This window comes from Metopolophium dirhodum, chromosome 6 (assembly GCF_019925205.1).
Source record: "Metopolophium dirhodum isolate CAU chromosome 6, ASM1992520v1, whole genome shotgun sequence".
In the NCBI taxonomy this organism is placed as follows: domain Eukaryota; kingdom Metazoa; phylum Arthropoda; class Insecta; order Hemiptera; family Aphididae; genus Metopolophium; species Metopolophium dirhodum.
Genome location: NC_083565.1, coordinates 1,942,099 through 1,967,275, shown reverse-complemented (window position 1 = coordinate 1,967,275; position 25,177 = coordinate 1,942,099). Strand labels below are relative to the sequence as shown.

The 25,177-nt window shown below is 32.6% G+C and overlaps 1 protein-coding gene across 2 annotated transcripts; it reads left to right on the top strand.

Annotated features, from left to right (window-relative positions):
* The first annotated feature begins 8,623 nt into the window (after window positions 1-8,623).
* LOC132947227 (uncharacterized) lies at window positions 8,624-17,037 on the top strand. Of its 2 annotated transcripts, none has more exons than XR_009664857.1 (4): window positions 8,624-8,713; window positions 9,015-9,158; window positions 15,592-15,638; window positions 16,504-17,037. XR_009664857.1 is itself a non-coding variant. In XM_061017468.1 (4 exons), coding segments are annotated over exons 1-4 (399 nt in total). In that variant the 5' UTR covers window positions 8,642-8,926; the 3' UTR covers window positions 16,710-17,037. The 2 variants fall into 2 exon arrangements, 1 of the variants encoding a protein (XP_060873451.1); XM_061017468.1 differs by having other exon boundaries at window positions 8,642-8,928.
* The last annotated feature ends 8,140 nt before the right edge of the window (window positions 17,038-25,177 follow it).

The window sequence follows — 25,177 nt, the reverse complement described above, 5'->3', positions numbered from 1 at the left end:
AGAATATAGTGACTGCTCATGGTTGAGATGTTTTTCTTTGCTCACTTATCACGCCGAAATTCATCTCGAGAGCGTTTAGGTATATGGCGTCCAATTGTCGTATAATATTGTAGGTATAAGTAGAGGTACCTACTCGAAACGGCGTCGATGGTTCGTGACCTTTTTGGAACATAATGTCTCTAGCCGGGACACTGCACCGCAAGCCACAGGTACACACACTATATGGACCGGTAGGTCGTTTTATATTATAAACATCGCCGCAGAATATAGTTGTAGTGTGGCCCTTCAAATTTATCAGATATCCTCGAACGCCGCTGTGTTTCCAAATATTTACCACCCGAAGTCTTGGAAATTAAGCAAACCGTCGTCGTCAATACATATATTATATACATAATAATATAACAAAAAGGCACAAAGGACGGCACACCCGGAGAGTATTTTCGGATCGTTTTAAAACCGTGCTGGCAAAATAAACATTATTCCTCGGCCGCGGACGGACAGACACCGGGTCTAATATATAATAATATAAACGCGCGAAACATCTGCCGCATTCCGATAAGTATACAACATAATAATATAATAATATATATAATATAATATAAGAACACGCATCCCGCGAGATCTGATTTTTTCTCCGAGAGAACTACCCGTATTATTATTATTATTATTATTACACATTATATTATTATGTATACGCGAATGTATACAGCACGGAATACTTCACCGCGCGCTGACACACACAATGATGGTTAACCCTGCACGTATTATAGAGGTTTTCTTTGTACACATTTCGCTCGACCCCGAAGGGCGTTTTTTTCTCCTTCTAAGACATTTTTTTCCTCTATACGAGATACAATATTATTATTATTACTATTATTGTCGTGTCGACTTGGCTCCGCGTACATTAGGTACCTCTATTACATATTATTATTATTATTATTATTATAGGTACCCGTCCATATTATATTGTAGGAGGAATGCGTACTTACCTATATATATATATACAAATACATATATATGACCATAAAATCTTGGCGTTTTTTTTATTATTATTATTATTTTTATTGACCGGAATTGATGAGCCGCGTTAAATTACGTTTTAATACGGACCGTTTTGTTCGGTCGATTTTAATGAGCTCGGTGATTTAGTTTGCACCTGCTAAACGAGAATATTATTCGTCAGTGTGCTGCGGCGGTGTAGGCCTCGCACAGCGACGACTTATTATCCCATCACCGTGTATCATTATTATATTATGTGCCGGGCCGGGCCAAAATTTTTGTACAAAACGACTGCGCTAAACACGCCCAAATTACACAGTGCGCCGACACGGCCGGGAAACAATAAACCCCTAATTAACCGAAAACGATGGTTAATGGGCCCGTTTTTGTACCCCCCGAGAGCGTTATTAGACGACAAGCGGTGGCGGCGTAGTTCTAATTAGCATAATCGCGGGGCGAAAACACCTCCGGCAGCGACTTCGGCGGCGAATTTCGGTCCATTTTTTTTTCTCCTATTATATTATAGGCATTAGTCGAGTATTTTGATCGTAATTGCGTAACGCAGACCGTTTACCGCGGCGTCACTCAAGTACGAATTATTATAATGTGTATATATAATATAATATATAGACGGAAAAAAAACACCGACGCCGCCGTCGCTGCAGCACTGCAGTCCGACTGCATCCTACAGCGCGTTATAGTATACCTATATACCAATAAAATATAATCAGTATAGCGTCGGTACCTATATTACGGCATGTTATTAAATTTGTCTGGAACACGTGCCGCCCGCACGATACAAATAATTACTAGAAAAAAAGCTTAATATTATTTTTTTCAACTAGTATAGGGCGCCGCCGCCGCAACTCAGAGGTACCTATCTCTATACGTACAATGTAATAAATTACGAAACGTGACCGGACTTCGATAATAATTATTATTACTGTCGGCTCGCATTGTCGTTGTGTTTTCAGGAGAGTAAAAAAATAAAATCCGGTTTAATTAGGACACGTCACGACGACGTCGGCGGTGGCGGCGTCCACGACGAACTTGGCCGCGGAGACCCCTGTGGTGAACGCGACGGGCAAAGCAATTTACTCCGGAGTCTGGGCTGTGGGTATAATCTCGTCTTCACGTGATCGTCGGATTTGTGTGTTTTTTTCTTTTCGTAATATATTGTAGACAAGTTTCGTTATTGAATTATTATGACCATGTTTTCGGTGATATTCCTCGAGAACACATTACGCGCGTTATCCACCGAGCCGTCTCGAACGATAATTAAAAACGATGACTTCTGTAAAGTCGAACTATGGTATTCTGTATAACATCGCGCAGTACTGAATATCGTAGGTCCATTTCCACAGCCCCGCTCTAACCGTGGTAGGTTTATGATATACAGAGTGATTCACCAAGCATGCTCACCCCCATTTCGTTATTATTTATTTTTGTTTAATAACGAATTTATTCAAATTCTGATTTCTAGAATTCTTAAATTTGCTTGTTGACCATATTTTCAAACTCTTCAAACATTTTTTGTATTGCTCAATGAGGAATGTCCTGAGAATCTACCTTTTTACTGTAAATTATTCAGTGGATTATCTTTTTGAAAATGTTGATTATTATTATATAAGGTTGACTTATTTCAAAATTTAAAAGAGTGGTTTCACAGTTATTAAAATGTTTATACTAAGGTAAATAGTCTTCAAAACTGGGCTTACAAAAATATAAAGTGTATATAATTACTATCAGTAATTGTGTATACACAATATATAGGTGAAAAACTGCAACTATAGTAATTTTCAAGATTTGGATAAATATTGAAACAAAACATTTCTTCAATAAAAGATTTAAAAAAGGGGGGAAAAGCTAACCGCTTTGCTGTTTAGTAGGAGTCCCGAGTAAAGTGTACCTCGTCATTTAGTAGACACTCTAATAGATGATGTATTAATTTTTATTCAATGATAAATTGAGAAAAAACGATTCTGAGCGAAAGTAACTGATGGTCTAAGTTTTTGGTAACCGAAGTTACTTAACAATTATTTTAATAATAATATAGTAAAACTACAGATACATCTAGTCAAATTTGACCTAACGTTTGACCTGTTGATCATATTATATTAAACTTTTTAGTTCGAGTAAATTTCATAACAAAAGGTAGCGGCATGTATTCTCTTCGGAAAAAACCATTGCACGATTCTCGATATTTTACAAGGAAAATCAATGAATCATAAATATGTTTTTTTTAATATAGTTACCATGACAACAAAAATCTTACAAAAAATCGGTGAGAAACAAAAAATATGTTTCCAGCGCAACATATTTATGTTAAAAATTGACCGTTTAATGAAACTCGTAATATAATTTGATTTTGTTCGTTATCACGCCTCGTCGTTATTTTTATATGTTCGTCTAATGATTGGTAAGAATAAAACATCAATTTTTCGTCATCAGTATCGTTTAGATTTCATGCCGACCACTCTCTATTGTACAAAAAATATAATTTTCATGTCACATATATACGTGATATATTTTTATAATTTTTATAAGTTCTTTACATTTGAAGATTAGACTATATTTTTAATAAAAAAAAAACGAGTTTCTAAAACAAATAAAATACATTTTAGTTGGAAAATATAGAAATAAAATAGAAAATACAGAAACCGCACTATTAAGTCTGTAGGAATGACGACGAGAACGGATATCATAAACGATTAACGTTCTTTCGGAACACTCATGAGTGACGGCATAAAATCTTTTTCGCCTCCGTAAGGACTAGTAAGGTTTAACGTCAGCGTCGACCGTGTTTCGCGAGACGCCACTTTCCTTTCGTGGTGTCGAACTATGCGTATTCACCACCACCTTAAATCGTATTCGGGTAGCTCAAGGTCTGCTGTTCGGATATATTTGACTTTATTTTCACTGAAGCATATTATAGTGGTAATAATTATTAAAAAAATCGTTGTCATATGCGTAGACAGTGTTTCATTTCTTTATTGATTACTAATTAGACGTTAGTATATAAGCAATCATCTGCATTGTTCGCAACACAATACTCTCATTAAAATGTTATAGTTTTCTAATTATTCATCTTACGTTTAGTAAACGGTTAAATCGTCTGTGCAACTCCACTGTCGTACCTACCGGCCCTGGCGAGGACGTCCGACCATAAGAAAGCAAACTCCTTGCACGAATTAATCCACAAGGAATCGAGTGTTCATTTGTTTACGATGTTGTTAAACACCCATGAGATTATTGAAGTACCTAGGTACCTACTCATAAGATGTATGTGTAAGATAGCTATGTTTAAGTACTTAGGCCAAGGACCGGAGCCACTGGGTCTTTCAGGGAATATGCAGCTGCACGTCCTATAATATTTGATAAAATGGCTGCTTTAAATTAGGGTTTAAGGGCCACCAAGTTCAACTAATTTTTTTAATATGAATATAAAAATGAGTAATAAATATAAATATATATTGATTTTTTTCTTTTAAAAAAATTTACGATATCATATTTTATATGCAATTTTTAATTTTTAATTAGTTGTTAAAAATGTTGTTTGCATATTTTAGTAAATTTTAAACTATATTTTTTATATCATGTTTTATTTGTATAGTCCATTAAATTCACATCCCCAGGTATCAGACATACAATTATATTTCCTACTTTTAAATCTTTGCTCAAGCATTTCAAATTTGAAGTGTCATTTAGAGGTTTTGACATTTTAATCCTAACAAATATGTAATATCTAGTTGAGTTATTATTTTTGTAATAATATTAAGTTATAAATAGATACCAATGTATAATATACATATTATGGCAGAATGAAAGGGGGTATGGGGGATAGGCCCCTCATTAGTTCATCGGCCAATTAAGATTCTTGCATACTCGAACACAATTCTGGCTTCGACTATACATAGATATCCTTAATCTATTATTATGAATTACGATCGCTCCATATAGACAACTCCAAAAAAGCCTAAAGTGGTATAACAATATTATAATATTATAATTTATAATAAGCATCGTGGTGGAATATTTGTAATCTGACATTAATTATTGCCGTGTGCTAGTGTTATTAATAATCTAATTACATATAATATTTAGATGTACTTAAAATCACCTACACCTATACCTATAGTTCAATGAATTCATACAATCACGCCACCATGGGTCGTCAAAGGTCACCACTATCTGACGTAAAAAAGTGTCTAATTTAGAACCATAATATATACTAGGCAACTATTTGTTGTAAGATCTTAACAAACTTATTACTAACCTTCGAACTTATACTAATTTGTTGTTTTAATATAAAATATGTATAAAAAAAAGTACTGAGTATAGTTATAGGCATATATATTTCAATGGTTGTTACTAATAGTATCGATTCGTAAAGCAATAAACTCAAAACATAGTAAACTTATTTACGGTGTTCAACGTGAACGTGACTTGGCCCGATGATGTGCTATTGGCACGATAACGGTTTATGGTTTTTACCGAATAACAATAACATTTTAACGGTTACCGAGGGTTAGACGTTAGACCATAATAAATAATGTAAAACGTTATGTCGTTATAATATTATAATACGGTGCATCGTTATAATATTTAAAAAGTCAGCTGTGTCCATGTCTATATAGATATTAATGTGCATCGAACAATTAACCACAAACACCCATGCTGAGTTACATAAAATATAAAATACAACGCATGATGCACATAATTGACATAAAATGTAACATACACATTGCACGAGTTGTAACGATAGACAAAATTTAACTCGTTCATCGCGCAATGTGTAGTGTATTACATTACATTTTATAATATTATAATATTCTGTGTCCAACCCGCAACATTTGACGTTTTTGGTGGCACATTCACCTCTATATTATATAGTACCTATATTATTATAAAAGTTCTGAACAGTAATTTTGATTTTTCTCAAGAAAATCGAGAATGGACTGTCTTCGTAAGATACCGTCGAGACTTTGACAATCTTTCCAAGATTACCCGTCCATTCGGTTTCATCAAACAGTTTCCACAGAAAGAGGATTTGCCTGTCAGAGATGGGATTTGTTGTCGTCAGTATAATGTCTACAGCGTTTTTAATCCAAGTATAAAACATGTAACCTCACGCGAGCTACCGGATCACGTGATACCGAAATATCAAATACTATAAAATAACATTCATGCCCAACTATATATTATTATTATTATTATTATTATTATACGTGAGACCACTTCGATATAATTTTACGATCCAATTATATATTACAATGTACGAAACACGTTTTAAAGCGGGACGCGTAATTTATATTTTCAAAATTTTATATCCTACCTCCAGCCCCGGATTTGACATAATACATTATTATTGAAATTAATATATACAATAGGTAGGTACGTCTTACTATATCGTTGGCTTATTCGCACACGTACACGATAACGCAATGTTATATTATTATTATTATTATATTGCAGTATATACAGCTCGCGTGATCGTATATTGCATTCGATTAGCGAAAAAAAAAACGCGCCATAAGTTTGAGATATTATATTATATACTTACATATTATATAATAGGTACACTACCTATATGGTTGTTTATCTCTGCTGGAGACTACAAAATGTATACCTATACGATTTATTTACCTCCGCTTTAGTCATTTTCTCAGTCCATCTGGAGCGCCATACACGAGCCGGCACTGTTGGCTTTTCCAAACTGGACTAGCAGATCGCTGTCCTTATTGCCCATATGGGGTAGCCTGATGGCTGCGGTGCTAGTGTTTCCAGCATGTCTGACGATCAATAAATACGGTACGGATACATAATATTATATATAAACATAATAATAATAATAAATTATACATTATACGTCTGGACGTATGTTGTTATTATTATTATTATTATTATTATTATTATCATGAATCACTACAATATCACCACTGGTATAATTATTATTATTATTATCACGAATCACTACAATATCACCGCTGGTATAATTATTATTATAAATATTATCACCGCAGGATAGAATTTGAGACTGTTATGGTCGTTCTATTTTTTTCACGCGATCTAACTATCTAAGTGTGTAGTATATATTCCGAATAACGCGAGTATGTATCATTTACATTGCAATAATATGTACTGTGTAGATACGTAAAAATATATATTTATTAGCGCCTCACATTAACCGATTAACCTATAGGTATAACAATGATAAAAGTTAAATGTAACTATATACATTATAAACGTATAAGATGAAAATTATGTACAATGATCAAATAACTGAATTTATATAGACTGCTTATTTTTTATTTTAGTCACATCCCCCGTAAGATATAGAAATTCCATACTTAGAGCCGATCAATAGAATACACCGATGTTCACCCAGTATTCTTCTGGAAAATAAACACGGAAAATATAACATATACATTCCTCGAAAATAAAAATAATTGGAACACTAGAAAATCGAGTTAGTAAGTTTAAACTAAGTAGTAGTAGTAGTAGCTTTTAACAAATTTGAAATTAATGTGATTGGGCGAGAGTGTGAGACTGCAATATTTTCAATATGGAAATTTATATAAAGTTGTACCTTCCTATTTATATTGTTTTATAAACGTTATTTTTATTCTAATTGAAATTCAGAAATAGTGGATTCAACACTTCAACTGTCTAAAATTTAGTATTTACAATACATAATATATTACAATTATTATTAATATTTACGATTATATTACTTCTTTTTTTTTCTAAAAACTACAATAATTTGTAAGAGTAAATATATTTTTAATCTATGGTGTTCATATTAGGACAAAAAACTTAACCGGATTATAAAATTAGTTAATTGATTATCTATAGTAACTGCACACTATATATGGATACAATTTAACTTGTTGGTTGTAGAAGTTACTTTACAAAATAAAAGTAACACGTTATGAGACTTAGTCAATAGGAACTTGACTATAACTTTTTAACTCGTTTTTGTTAATGGCCAGCCTTGCTTATAATAATGTATTAACTATGTATATAACCTATTATTATTCGCCGGAACGAATTGAACGAATGATTCAAATTCGTATTACATGATGTAAGTGTTCATAAAAAGTGGTTACTATAAAATATTCGATGTTCGGAGCAGTACGTGCAGTATTTCGAGGTTTATTTAAAATTTAAACAAGTGCACTTTTCGACGAGTTTGCAGTACCTATTATAATAACTATAATAATAACCGTCGCACAAAACCAATTACGATTTTATTGAACGACTAGCGAGACTACACATACATTGTACCTAACACTATTATACAATTACACGTTCAAATTATATTATATATAGGTATAGGTATAAATGTATAATATAAGTTGTAACGATAAAAATTGATTCGCTCGTATAAGCGTTTACCACGCGCTAAATCGGTCCAACCGTTGCAGTATAATAAACGTATATATAGATAGTAGCACGCCCCTTCGTAACGCGTATAGTTATAGTGATTATAACGATCCATCATACTTAATATATTATATTATATATTATTATAGGTGTTTGCACTTGTCGGCCATATGTCAGTCCGTGGGCGTCGTGGAGATGACGCCTCTGATAATAACCATCATGTCGGCGCAGTGGTTCCCGAAGAACGAGAGGAACACGATGGCTACCGGTCAGTGCTGGCGTGAATGATCGTCGCGCCTGCGTTTTCGGCATAATGTACCGCACATAGGTACCATAATATTATAATCTATATACTTTAATATTATATTACACCGGGATATTGATTCGGTCGCGCGAGTTTAAAGATTTCTGTCCGGCAGACACGGCGCTGGGTTCGGTGGTCACGTAGGTACATAATCGTCCTCAATGTGGTATCGGTGGTAAATAACGGACCGCCGAAACCGTTCATCATGAGGAGTCGGATCATGCACATGTTGCACGCATGTACGGAGACTTGAACGCCTCGCGCGTTCGTGCGAAATACGCGTATATAATGCCGTTAACTTATATTATAATATATACATTTACAGGTCTGGTCCTGAACGTGCGTTCGTCACGCTTTTGGTATACATGTTCTTCCCGAAGCACATTACGCCGCTGACCTACGAGCCAAAACTGTCGATGGAGTCACACCAGAGCGCCAAAATGTTTCACTCGCTAAAAACGCTCGTCACGTACGTATTTGCCCCTCCTCCGCTCCTGACTCTTTAATCGCGAATCGTAATTTTTTCTTTATTCTACATTTTCAAAGAATCGCATGTATGGTGTCTCGTGTTTGCCTTCACGTTGTCCAACACGATGTCAGTCCCGTGGGCGGCGCTGATACCGTCGACTTTTTCCAAACTCAGCGTTCCCCCCCGTAATCCGTCGTCAACGGCGATTAGTATTCATTTTTTTTTTTAAATTCGAGTGCAATAATGCGTCTATTTGTGGGTTTTCTCCCCTAGGAATTCACAACCCGAATACAGTTTTTCACGATCCTCAGCTTGTCGATCAGGACGTTCGCGGACAGCGCCCCCGGCAACAAAAAAATGGAATGTTTATTCAGGCCAGCCGTTTCGTGTCGACGATTTTCCTCTTCTGATCGATGCTTATAATGAACTTCAAATTCAAGCTCACGGCCTGTACGCACCCGCAAACACATGTACATTTCACCGCGATAACGATCATAATTTTATTATTAATAAATACCTAATAATAACAAACGACTTTTACGCACGTTTTCAGTAATCTTGGAATGCGTAGTCCAGATAGCTTTCCCGTGTAGCCAGTTGCTCCTGTACGAAATGGGTGCTGAAATGATGTATCCGTTGCCCGAATGTTTCGTCGCGGCCTACATGACGCTGTTGAAAAATTTGTTCGTGCATTTGGTATACGTAGTGAGGTTGTATTTTTTCCCCCATTTCGGAAATTCTAATTGATTTTTTCAAACACTACACCAAGCGTATATTGACTATAGAACTTTGATCTCTCAAATTTTTTAAATCATTATTTTTATTAATTTCTTCAGTAACATTCAAATATAGCAAGAAAATTATATGAAGTTCGGAACTTTATTTAATATCAGTTCATTATTAGTCACGTTAGGCTTTTTCTAATTAAATTTTCAACTTCTTTTTATACGAAAATGACAAATACATACAATATAATATACATATTAACCTAATAATTTTATTATTATAATATGAATTGAAAATAAAATATTTAAAAATGCACTAATAAAATAATGTTTTGCTGTAGAGTATAGGTTGACTACATGACATAGGTATGTAAGTTATAGACTTAAATTCTATATGTGCAACCAAATTCGTGCCAAAACTCAAATTTGGGTCAGACTGCGTTCTAGTTTTTTTTTTTAACTAATATGTAATACATAATTGTATGCCTTTTTTTTACTGTAACTTCTCATGGTTTTCAATATTTTATGACAGTACTGTACGATAAAGTAAAAACCTGTTATATAAAGTTTTCATTTAAGCCACAAGCCCCTTGCAGGACACCAAACGTCCTATGGCTAATAATTTCTGGGGACCAAATGCCCTCTCTTAATATTTGTCGGGGACAAACCGACTAACTTATAATAAATTATACACATATCCTAAGTGTTTATTTAAGTTATTATACTGAGCTAATGTGACACACATGATTCATTATATTATAGTCGTGAGCTCAGCGTGGAAATTCACTACGATAATTATAGCTATAATACTATAGCAGGTATTATCAGCAGCTATATAGAACAACAATTTTATTATTTAACGACTACCAAAAAAAGAGTCATTTCGAGCCAATGCGAAAACTATTGCTACATGGACAGGTTTGACACGTAACTCATGGGCGGCGTAGTGCGTTTCTGAAAGAACATAATATATTCCAAAACCGTGACGTACGCGATCTAACATTAATCTATTCAATAATATTATTCATCTTAAAACACTCATTGTTTTAAAAACATTAATAGTTTTGAAAATATTATTTTTACATGATTTAAAGACGTTACAAAACCACATTTTAAATTTAAATTATATTTTTCATAATTATTTATTCTAATAATTTTTAAGTTTTTACTTTTTTGAATGACAACATATAGGTACACTTTTAATTACATATTCCAAAGCAAAATTGTATTCGATGTACTTCGATCTATACAGATCAAATTTTGGACGAGTATAGTTAATTATTTATAACTTTAAAAATTATCAGTATTTAAGGTTTAGGTAAATAAGTTGAACAGTGGTCATGCGAAAGACTCTTGTGGGAAATCCCTGCAGTGTCACTCAATTCTGCTTATAAGTTATCAAAAATTTAACTCACGAACTACTCATCGGAAATTCGACATCAAAATACCTACCTACTTAGAAAAATATTCTGCTTTGCAATAAAGAATATGGCATCATAAAAAAAAAAATAATTACGGTAACAAATACTAAACAATATAATTTTTGTTTTAAATATAAAATTATGTAAAAATTATATTTTAAAAAACCTTAATAGCTTTTAAAATGTATTATTATCGATAAAAAAATATTACCTACCTATGTGTGCGAACATAACACGAATGCGTGGCATTAAAGTCACTGACTTCCGTACGATATATAACGGATACCTGTATCATTATGTATCGATTTTATTGATTATTTCGTTTAAATCGAATAATATTGTTTAAACTTATACACGTTAAAGCACTTTCAAATATACCTTTGTTTTCTGTGTGGTTATCATTTGAAAATATATAAAGTTGTTTTTATTATTTTACGGCTAATATATTTTGAAGATGTTTAACGTTGTTATTCGCTTGAGATGGGTATTTTTGGCACATTTCCATCTGTCTAATATAATAATAATATAACGTAGGTGCCTACTATAGGTTTTTTTGAACAAGACCATGTGCGTTCTCACTCGAACGATGTCAATGTCGCCACAGATGAGAAATACTTGACAAGAATCGAATACGTATCTTAGTGTTATACAATATTATATTATATATAAGACACATATTTTTGTATTATATTCGTATACTGTTATGATAATAATAAGTTATTTGGTTTTATGGTTTCGTTTCTCGAAAATGTTAACATCGTAAAGGGACAACGGGCAAAGAAATGTAAGTAATTCAGCACACCACCTCGGATCCATTTCGGGGGCGCGCGATGTATTATAATTTAATTGTATATATAGTGACACGTTGGAAACGCATATATATATATATATATATATCACAATTTTGTACAATAAGATATTCAGGAGAGTCCTGGAAAATTCCGTATATTGGCCGATATATTATATATTATCATATTATATTATTATTTTGTCGAACACACACACGCTTGTGCACACCCGCACACGCTGCGACGACCCGTATCGGTGACTCTCATTCGATGTTTACGTCTTGTTATACTTGCTGTTGCAATAAAGCGATTCGGAGCACAATGCACCGCATGCACAACTGTTATTATATTGTCGTCGTACGTTATACTATTATAAGTCTTTCGATGGTCGAGACGTGAACTCATACATACACGTGCGGTGTCGGATCGTTTAGGCGGACAAAGGTTTTTTTTTGTCGTCGTCGTAGTCGTCGTTGGAGCTCGCGATCGATCAAACGGCCGATCTAACCGTATAACAGCGTGTGTATAAGGACTCGGGGCGTATATAATAATACATAGGTATTATACGCAAGCACACGGTGACTTCTTGACAAGTAGCGTACGTGCCTCCACGTGCGCGATCTCGCCAATCGTATATTATATTATATACCTATAGTCCTATACCTATACGTATATACATGGACGTCCGACCGCGAAAGCGTCCCGCTGGTTCTCGGCCTCGTCCTCGTCTTCGCGGTCGTATCGTCGTCGTCGTTCTTCTGCAGTCGTGCAGCGCGTGTTATATAATATAATATATTATATTATTGTTGTTGCGAGCGAGTGTGCATGCGTGCCATCTTTATTATATTGTTGTATATATTATTATATTATTGCGCACGTCTTCTTCCGATAAATGCGTATATAGGTACACGTGCACGCGGGGTACATGGCTGTCCACGGGAGCACTGTAGCTCCGCAGCTGTTCTTTGCGACACGTATATACGCATAGAAATGCGGAGACCGGATACCGAAGATTAGCGTGGTGATCTATGGAGGACCGCCCCGACGAAGCGGACTTCGGACTCGGACCGCGTTTCTTTTGTCCGGTCCGGAATCCGAGAAATCAACCCACCGGGGAGTGAGGTCCGGCCTCGGGGCACGAGACGACGGTGGCGTCGCGTATGTACTCATGTCATTGTGTTTTACGCGATTCGGATGTGACCGTCGGTGTATTGTCTGTACATATCACGTGGAAGCAGTGAAGGCAATTTTTTACGTATACACATTATAGTATGTATATGTGTGTGTATACATTGTATCGGCCTGCGGCGAGGACGGAAGTCGTCGGAATTAAGAGAGTTGAGCGCATGCTGCCGGGTCGACGCCAACCGTTCGTTATTGATTTATGCGTTTATATACGATGCGGAACTAATATGTTTAGGTATTTAGAAAATAAGAGTACTCAGAATTCGTCTTTTATAGGGTAGGGACCACGTACGTAGATACATGTATAATTGTATAATTGTACATGTACATTGTATATACTGCTGTGGCAATGTGGAGAGCAAAAAACGTGTGTCTGCATTGTATTATACATGTATCCACGTACGTGGTCCCTACCTATATATATTCATAGAACTATAAACTGTATGAGGATACAGGCCCTCATACCATTTTTAAAATGTTTGGACTAACGTTATGGCTTTAAGATGTTTGGTAGAGTATATTATTGTCACCAAATCAATACTGATCCCACGCGGTTGGTCTAAAGTTTTGAACAACCTATAATTACATTTATAGGGTTGTAAATTTAATTATAAATATCATATTTCTAAATATACTTTCTAGTATATTTTCATCGTATACTAAATGTTAATAGACAGAACGAGATGTCCGTTTACATTCGGCATTATGATTGGAGCAGTATCACACTATAATTATTATAATTCCTTTGAAACTAAAAACAAATGGGGCACCTACTTTTCATTAAGCTCCAGAAAAATCATTTTATCCTGTACAATATTATATAGACCATATTATTATCATATAATATGATACACCATTTTAACAAATTTGATTTTACAGGAGCAGCCTACAATTTATTAAGTTAATATATTTAAAACAGGTGGCAAGTTAATACCACTCTGGTGTACAGTAGGTGTCGAGTGGGTCGCCGTAATGAATGTGTTAAATTTGAATTCAATAATATTAAACTAAAAAAAAAATTGCTTTTATATAATTTTTAGATTTGTTCGTTACAGCATGAACTACTTATAAAAAAACCTTGTTATACATTTTCAATCATCAGCTATAAAAATTAAACAGTTTATAGTTTTTAACCAAAAAATAATACAAATTTTCAAAATTTTCTAAATTTGAATTTTAAATGCTTAAAAAAATGAATCTTTAACATTTTTAAACACTGCTATTATAACAATTTATGAGGAACATTGTATTATATTTTAAAGCTTATTGACCCGTTGAGAAAAAATTTTTATTGATATTTATAAAAAAAACTAAAAAAAAATGGAAAATTGAAAATGCGTACAAATAGCTGAAATAAAGTCAACATTTCTTGAACATTAAACCATGCATAGAAAATTCCAATATAAATATTTGGTAAAAATGTCATATATCTGGTAAATATCAGCTACAGTTACTTTTTTAAGTTATACCTATATGTAATACACCAAAAACCAAAATTGATTTGGTAAAAAACTGATTTTGCGTGAAAATTCCCATTTTTTTGTAATTTTGTTTTTCTTGACGCTATATATTATATTGAATACTACTGGAAATTTTTTCAATTTTTACCTCTTAAATGCACCATAACAAGATTCTCTTTCCCACCAGAAAAGTTATCGAAGGCGAAAATCGAAGCATTATGTTTTCTACTACTTATCGCGTGCCTCACGCGTGTACAAAGACACAAAAAATAAAAAAACACACATTATCATTGTAAAATCAATACATTTATCGTTCCGCTCAGAATCTAAAATAATGATAGGGTTTTTGAATAAATAAAATTTTATAAATTATTGTTTATTTTTTAACACGTTGGCTGGGGGTTTTTCACTATGTTACTTAAATTTGCTACAAGATCTAATTCTAAGTCCCAAAAAAATTACTTAACCAGGATTTTGAGATCTCATATAAAATCTCAGTATCTCGCACTGGAAACGATTCCAATAAGATTTCGTTCTATGTCTCGATAGTCGATATTCTGTATTTTCCACAGATATATCTGTGTGGTGTTACCACGCAAGATTTAATATGTACAGTGTTGCATTTTCTGTAGTTGTTACAAGTTTGCAAATATAATTATTAGGTTTTTTTATAAATATTTTGTTTAAATTGTCAAAACTGTATTTAAGTAAACGTATGAAAAAACTCCGTGGTGGTCAGGACAAAGTTTGGTGAGATCTCATATTATAAGAGCTCATGCCACAGTCAACGAGTTAAATAATCTATTTAATTAAAATTTTGAAATACGTATTATAATATGACATGTATATTATAGAACTACGGAAGTGTTGTCAGTGGATCGAGACGCCTTTAGTCACCAAGGTACAAAAAAACTTAAACATAAATTATGCTTAATATACCTTTAAATATTGTGCAACACAAATAATAAAATATTATATTATATGGACGTAATAATATTGTTGTTGCTGTGTATATATAGGTACGTGTTATCATATAACAACATAATATAATGTAAATGCATAAAAATGCAATTAGTAGTAAGTAATTAGGTAAATCACAGGTATTCGCGTGATGTTCAAATATTATACCTATGATTTAAATAAATTCTCATATTTGTTAATATTTTTGACGGGCTTAATAAATATTATAATATTTATTTAAATACAAAGGTAGGTATTATAATAATACATTATGCTCGTACTTAGTAAAAATATAGCAGCAAAATCAAGGACCTACATAAAAAGTTATAACCACGTTCATTGATTTTTTTAAATTTTAACTGTTAAAATAATTCAGATTATAATAATTATTATTATTATGATCTTAACTTGTGGTTAATTTAACTCTCCAAATCATTAAACTAAACAACACCGATTCCTGACATTACAATTCTAATGAGTTATTTCAATACTTTCAAATAGTTAAGATGCTATATTATTAAAATTAACGTTCTATTTAAATTAATTTGACTAAGAAATGAAGGTAACTTCAGTATTAATGGTTAAGAACAGAGTAAAAAATTTAAAAAAAACTATTCCATTTCTATATACTTACACTGCTAATTGTTTATAATATGTCTATAGCTAACGTAAAAATAACACTCGAGTGCATTACTACGGTTACTAGCAGGCACGTTTATTTCCACGTTAGAGGATTAAGTTAAACTCATTCTTTAAGACTAATTAGTTTAACTAAAATAACCATTTAAACCAAATCACTATTTCAGCTAGCAATGACGGAAAATGGACGAGAAACAATCCCGCAACGCCGCCTACAACGGATACTGCCACACGTGCTCACCCCTCCCGAAGACCAACACACAACGGCCCCCCAAAATCTCCAAATACTTTTGGTGCGCCAAGAACTTCAGCGCGTACGACGGGACCCAATAGGGGAGATGATTTACCATCGAGAATGGGCACACTACTTTAGTCAACTACGGCAGAAACTACGTGTTGACATCCGGAGGGGCCCTCAGCCACCACTATCTCAACCTCCGCAAAATCGGACAACCTCCAGGAAGGTGTACGACAACAAAAAATTGCTGAAAGTGATAAGACTGCTGAAGGCCAGGAGATCAGCGGTAAGTCAGGAACAGCGGATAGCCAGACATCACGAATCAACCTCGGACTCTAAGGGCGCCAATCCACCACCTACCTCCCCAGCACAACCGGTAGCGATGGAGGTGGACGATCCGACAGCCATGGGCGTTGAGCCCGAGGAACCGGAATCGTCCACCAGCCAGCGGCCGCCAAGTCAGTCCACGGTCATTGAGTTAATCTAAAATATTGATTTTTTTTTATATTTGTCTTTTGTTAATAGTTGAGTATAATACTATTTTGTATAGAAAAAATGTGATAAAAATTATAAAAACTTTTTCACTTAGTAAAAATCTTGAATTTTTAATCTGCAAGTTTCCTAAGTTTCTTTAATAGAAATTCAAAAATATTAAAGATACGTCATATAGGCACGATTATTTTTTATATGCATATAAATTTGAATAAAATTCATTGAAATCTCGAAAATCTTACTATAAATCGTGTACTTATACATACACACAATAAAAAAACAATCATTATAAAATCGATATATTATCCATCATTCCACTCAGGATCTAATTTAAATTTAAAAAATGAAATTTCACTATAACGATTTAAAAGTTGTTCAATTTCCTTAAAAATATGAATTTCAATCACGTTTACGTTCTATTATTATATTCTGGTATAAAACCAATATATTATAATATAGGGATTTCACAAGTCGTTCTCTAAATATTATGAACGTGAACATGGCTGGTGGATTAAGAGTTAAGACTACTGTACGTCTGTACCTAATCGTTGTACATATTATTATAGTTATCGGCTGCTATGCCACCCGCAACGAGACGGACAAAACAAGTAAGTAGCACCGTAAACATCGTTCAAAATGATATAGGTAGTTAGGTACATAACATCTGACACATTTCTACGGATGCTTGTTTATTAATGTCGGTGAAGGGTACCGGCACATTATTCCATCATCATAATATTATACGCCATTATAATATATTATAGTCGGCAGTCTATTATGTGTAAATAGTCATTATTCCGATGCGTACACAAACACGATGTGAAATATGTGTTTGGCGATAACGCACTCGCCCGCGACACAAAATCGATCGCGATTGATGAAAAAATTTGTTTAGAAATAAGATGTATAACGACGGCGAAAAGACGTACACTTAATAATAATGATAATATTATATTATATCACAATAGTGTATTATCGCGAAACGCGGGTCTATTTCGTTTAAAAGGGTTCATCGCTACTTTTTGCCCGTCGCACACACAAAGAGGAGACTTATGCTCGTGTGAGACCGATATTATATTATATTATTGTATAAAAAAAATAGTTCTACACGTGCGTATTATTTTTGTTGGATCTAATGGATCAAATACGGATGATTAATGAATGTAGGACCCATAGCCGATGTGGTTGTCTGACGGTTTCCATTGCCCCGGGGGCCGCCGTATACAACAAACCGGTAAGAAGAGCACGGGATAAGGAAGAGAAGAAGAAAAGTAAGAACTAAGACGACGACGACAACAAAAACCGAAACCGAAAAAAATAAAAATAATAGTAATAATACGGAAAAAAAGTAATCGAAGGATATGAGATATTTATCTTCTTCTTCAAATCTTGGCCTACTTACTTTTACGGTTTACCGAACACGAAACGCCACTTAGACAACCGAGAATATAATATATAGGTAGGTTATAATACATGTATATATATATATATATATATATATAAATAATATATAATATAATTTAATATAATAGGTTGTTCAAACACACTCGTTGAAAGTACGATTTCGGTACTTATGTGTGTGTTTGTGTGTGTAATAATATTGTATACACGCGTCTCGTGTTACGTGCACGCGGAATAATAATATAATATAATAGATAGGTATATATATATAATATGTTTATGCTCGGCAATGCACACACATATATTATACATTATATATATATGCCGTGCAGTGTACTCTGGTTCAATCATGTACACTTAACACATATAAATACATATTATTTTCTATTGCCAAACGGGTTTTGTGCGTAAATATAATATAATAATATATAGTATTATAATATAATAGGCTTGTCGTCTTGTTTTGTTATTTTCAAAACGTATAGTATTACGCGTTTCATGTGTTCGCAATACGCGATGAGTCACAATAGCAATAAAATTGATATAAAAAAAAACGTAACTTTTAAAAGTAGGTACTTAATCAAAGCACATAAACATTGTTAATTTAACTATTCTATTTTTGATCACTGATAATTATTCAGTTATACTTTTTAAAAAAAAATATGTAATATATTATATCATATAGAGGTACCTATTTGAAATGTATTTAATTTGAATATTTTCTGTAATTGAAAAGTGAGAGCTGTATGTTCAGTTTAAGTTCCAAGAGTCCCTAGAGTACTTTATCTTTTGAACCGCATATACACATAGTCTCCTTTAGGTATCGGTTTTAACACCAATCGATGATTGTTCCTATACACGTTTCATTAGACCAAAAATTAATTTGTTGACTATAATATTATAACAGTCCAAACATCTAATTATATAGCCCTATCTAAAAATGCCTAGAGTGTTTAATCGTTTTTTATACGTGTCTTAAAACGGAATTTCGTTTTGTACAATGTTTACATATTATAGCGAAAAATAAGTAAGGCGAATATCATAATTAAAGTGGGTCATTTTCGCGGAAAATCGAATAATTCAGCTGTACTAAATTTAGTTAACGTTGTATACCTGAATATATACACTAATTATACACAAGAATTTTTAATTTGTTTATGATAATTTAATCTTTTTGTGCTTACGGCTGTGTTTTTATAATAGGCAAATCGAATTTAGTTGCGCCTTATTATTCTATTCCGTATAGTTTATAGAATGGTTTTTTTTTTTTTAATTATATTATCCCACATTTCGCAATCGCAAATAATTTTTAGAAGCTTGATCACTCGCAATAAGAAGTTTTTATCTAGTCTCTAATGACACATTTCCATGTAACATATAATATCATAATCATAATAATATTAAAACGAACAATTAAATGACAATAGAAAAAAATAAATTGATATAAATTATAGAATAATATAATATGCAGATGATAACAAATTGATGACAATATTAAAATCATTATATCTACGATAATAACTGACGAATAGTAATACCATTAGCCATTAATAGAGAAGTTGACACGTTACATTGATAATATATTATTGAATATTATGACTATACATTTAATAAATAAATATATATATTCATATATTGTAATAAATATTTTAATATGATAATACCTATATAAATATAATTTGTAACATTTTTTTTATATTTTCCCTATTCATACTGTACACCCATGGTTAACATTTACTACTAATAGTATATTTTATGTGTACATAACTTACAGACTTGGAAAATAAATATCATCAAGAAGTGCTTAAAATATTTTTAAATATTTAATATTGTATAGGTAAGGACTAAGAATCCTTAATATCTTAATGTATTAGCAATTTAGATCCTTTCCAAAACAAAATATTGTTATAAAATATTATAGAGGTAAGCATATTATACATTATCAACCGTTTTATTTGCATAATGCAGCGTACTATAATATAGCTATCACAAAAATCACGTTTTCTAATGATATCCAATTACAGATACTTACCGCCAAAAAATAGTATCTCTTCAAAACTATTTTTAATTTCTGTACAATGATTGTACTTAGTGCAGTGTGCAGGTAACTCAATTGATTACCTATACGATTAAAATGTTTGTATAGTGAACCTATATTACGAGTATATTATAGCCATATAGGTAATACGCAATACACACAGTCGAACAAAAGAGGTAGCACATTAAAATATCACACTCGTAACTATCTAATATGCATGTGTACAGGTATAATTTCAGAACATTAAGAACACCTAATCGTCAACCATTTTAATCTCGAGTGTTCTAAGAATTTCATGAAAAGACTATAATATGACTAGATGTCTCTTTTTTAAGCATCGATAATATATTAATATCCATACTGATTGATTTTAATATTTTATATTCTATAGATTATTACTATTATGACTATATAGGTACACGTTCTAAAATATTCAAAACAATTTGAAAATAATATTATGTAGGTATACAATATTATAGGGTGATCCTTAAATTTGAAGTTCAAAAATTTTTTCATCTCACCACCTAAAACAGTGTATATACATACAAAAATTTACCATACAAAATATAGGATCAATCGGATAAAGTTCACCCGTGCCTATTTGAACTTAAAGTTTGAACTTTTAAAGTTTTTCAAAATCTTTGAAATTTTTGTTTTTTTGTTAATCATAGGTCAAATTAAACTTTGTATACTATACAAACATGTATAAGATACTTGAATTAATTATGGGCCGAATATAAATTATTTATATTATTATTTTAATTAATATACGTCGATGATTAAAAAATTTAGGTTTATTTAAAACTGATTATAATAATGTTGTACACTTTGATTTTTGAATACTTGACGTACCACATTCGACAGTACTGACTATAATTGTATAGTTAACACTTTTAATCCAAAAATAGTTCGTAACTTGAAACCTAAACTATATGTCTATATATAAACCTTTTTGAGCATTAATATTATATGCACGATGCACCCCCTAAAAAAAGCATGTAACACACATTGTAAAATGCTCCGTTTGTTTTAATTCTTGTCAGAATGATTTTATTTTATTTATTTTATCTGACACCATGTGGCATTTGACAAGTTGTATAATTTATAACAAATTATATAGTAAAACCGTGTAGAAGATGAATTATAGTTAACAAACACAAACACATGAAATACATTTTAAAAATTAAGGTTAGCAGAAAAATTAAAATAATTTATTAAACTGGTGGAGAAAACTGTGTATGAAATGATTATTGATACCATACGTGGTGGGGTGTGGTGAAACTGTAGCATAGAAAAGTGAGTGGTTCTTTGTTGGATGGGCTCGGGACACGGAGTGAGATTGATGCGAGTATAGATTGGGAACGTCTGCTGTACCGCTAAGAAAGATTAAAAAAAAAGAAATATGTACATCAAAATTGCAATGAGAAGCAATAGGGTAGTAAGGAAGAGTGAACGGTAGAGTGTCACAAACATAATTATAATATCGTGAGGGGGAGGGGGAATTATATCACACTATTTAATAAATTAGGTCCGAAAAAAGTTTCGTCAGAATAGTAATTTTGGTTAATTCTTCCACGGAAGGTACTTTGTTACTATGGAAGTGTTTACGCATAACTAAACGTCATTCTCGATCGTATAGGTAGAACGTAGGGAAAATATGAGCATATAATAAACTGTTATTGTCGTCAAAGGTCTTATATGATAATAAAGGTCCAATTGAAGTACAATGGCCTAAAAAAGTTCGTGAAGATTCGTTACTAATGCCATACACACGACTGCAGCAAGCGGGATGTCCTCATAATAATATTATACATAATACTCGCGGTGCAGTACCTATGTAATAATATTATTATTACAACCACGGTGTTATAACACTCACGCCGCACGTGTCTTGCGACAGTCTCGTATAATTGCATGAATTTATTTATTTATGCGTCTGGCTTACATCCTGAATTTTTAATACAAAAATAAATTTACAAATATAATATATATTATAATATATGTGTATAATATGGAAAATACTATATTATATTGATTAATAATTGACTACATTTCCATACGTCAAAATGCTTATGAGATATTATAAGTACTATATATCTGGATGTACTAAACTTTATTACTCGTAAAATATTCTACTCGATAATATGAATAAAATGGTGTGTATGATGTGATTACGTATTGAATACGATTCGGTTTCGTTAGGGCAAAATAAACGATAATGTTTTGTCGACGACTCCTGCCAAGGAAAAATGAAAAAAAATAATATAACCTAACGAGTGGACTTGCTCAAAAACGTTTCTCTATCAGTGATTATAGTTGGTGCATACGATATTATAAATTATTGTTGTTATATTGTATGAAATTCCAAATTTCTAATATCCTGTCCGCGGGAGCCGTCGTAGGACTGCAGCATGACTATAGGTCTACCATAGGTACATCCCGGACTGCTGCTGCAGTTCCGTTCGGAAGGCGTCGGTCGCGTGCACCATATGACGTGTGCTGGCCGGAAAAGACTATACGAGTACCCAGGTACGTGATTGTAAAGAAAATAAAAACTGTATCGCCGAGAAGTTATACCTATGCAAAGACAATGAATGACCGAAATTGGACTTCCTGCGGTTCGGATGTAGGTACCTACATATTACACATTATTACATATTATATAGTGTAAACGGATTTGATTTGTTCACCTGTTGAAATCTCGGATATCACATATGCGCGCTCGCGCACACATGACGCCTATAATATTATATAATTTGTACTTCCGATCTTTTCATTTCCAGCGCACTTTTTCTCGCATATACAATAACAATATTATATTTTGTTTCAATCACATTATGCGTGTTGCGCATCCCATTGTTTACATCGTGTTTACAATAGTCCCCGCGGGTATGATCATCCCGCAACAGGTTCATTTCCTTCGGGTATAAGTACCTATAATGTAATATTCTTCTGTGTAATGGTGTATACCCATAATATTATATTATAATATATTGTACCTATATAGGTACATCATTATTTACCTACGTTTTCACTAAATAAACTGTTAAGGTTAACACGCTCGGAGATTTTTTGTATTATTATTCAGCGGAAATGACCAAATCGACCATACAACGTATGTGTTTCCGCTGTTGGGTCAGACACGAAATATATTTTGTAATAATACGTGTTGTAAAGGATATACAGTGTTTATAACACACATTTCAAAAATGCATATCCTCTCCGCATGTCACACTCCGTCTGTATTGATATCCTGTAGTACAATAATGAATAATGATTATTATTTTTGTTTCTCCGAACATATACGTTCGTTATAACATACAACCGAGGACGCTTTAGCATGTTTATTTATTAGCATTCACTAAACCACTTAAAAAATAATAAAGAATAATGTTACTAGGTATTAAAATGTAATAAAATATTATATTTCTATACACAGATACGTAGTGTATATTTAATTTATATATATAAATATAAAAAACAAGTGTATTTAAATAATTACCTATTTATTGAGTAGAACCAAATCGACAATATTTACATAGGTAACAAATTCTTATTCTCTATTCTCGTCTAATTGTTTGACAGTCACATAGTCGTATTTAGATTTACTGCCTCTTACGATGCGTAATACAAATCTATATATTATTATGTATAGATAGTTAATATTAACTCGTGACGGAACAGAATTTCTTTCAATATATTATTAAGTAATGCGATTATTATTTTTTAATTGTTTTTCACTGTAGTATATTTACTGTGAGATAATAATATAGTTTACTAGTTAATCACAACGCATTGCAGAATAGGTACTATTTCATTTATCACTTTATAGTATTAATAGTTTTATTGTAAAATATATTTTAATTATACTTGCTAACACGACACATTCGAATAACATTGTAGTTATGCGACGGCTGATGGAATAAAACACATATCACGTAGGCAGGTATAGAGGTAGTCGACCAACGAGGACGTACAGTTGCGTTGTTGAGTAAAATATTATATTATATTATATTGACCGGCCTAAAAAATAAAAATGTGAGTTAAACGAAAACAAATATAATCACAAGGTATTTGCAAATATTTTTTGCCTAATGTGAATTTATTACGACGATGGTCTAGTCAATCAATATTTTTGTATTTCATACACTTTGCTGTAGTATACCCATAGACCCATTAACTAGTAACTGCCGTACGATAAACATCCTATACATAATATAGTGCTGTGCTACAGGTGCTAGGTACAGAACTCGACATTAAAAATTAAAAATATCATATGATATATAAATATATAATGTAACATAGTAATTAATTTACAAAAATTGATCTCAATGACAGCACACATACGTATGTCTCGTATCATTATAATATATACACGTATATCTGTATATGTATATAGAGGCAGTCGGCAGTCGGCAGTCGGCACCTATGACACCTATGCCTTTTTTACACGCCGCTCGTATACATAAGTAAACGAGTTTATTAACGCCTATAACGAAAAACACACACACGCATACGAGCATGCATATATTATGATATTATAATAAAAAAAAATATGTATACGAGCCCACCGCCAGCTATATGGGCAATATGTGTAACGTAATAATTTCACGTCTACATAATATTATGTTATTATTATATAGATAGGTACCTAATATACTTACCTATACCT

What these genes read in the sequence shown, in the direction of transcription:
- LOC132947227 (XM_061017468.1), top strand. An exon ending in TCGCTAAAAACGCTCGTCAC is followed by an intron (nt 9,159 to 15,591) that starts GTACGTATTTGC and finishes TGTATATTATAG; the next exon opens with AACTACGGAAGTGTTGTCAG. An exon ending in AGACGCCTTTAGTCACCAAG is followed by an intron (nt 15,639 to 16,503) that starts GTACAAAAAAAC and finishes TCACTATTTCAG; the next exon opens with CTAGCAATGACGGAAAATGG.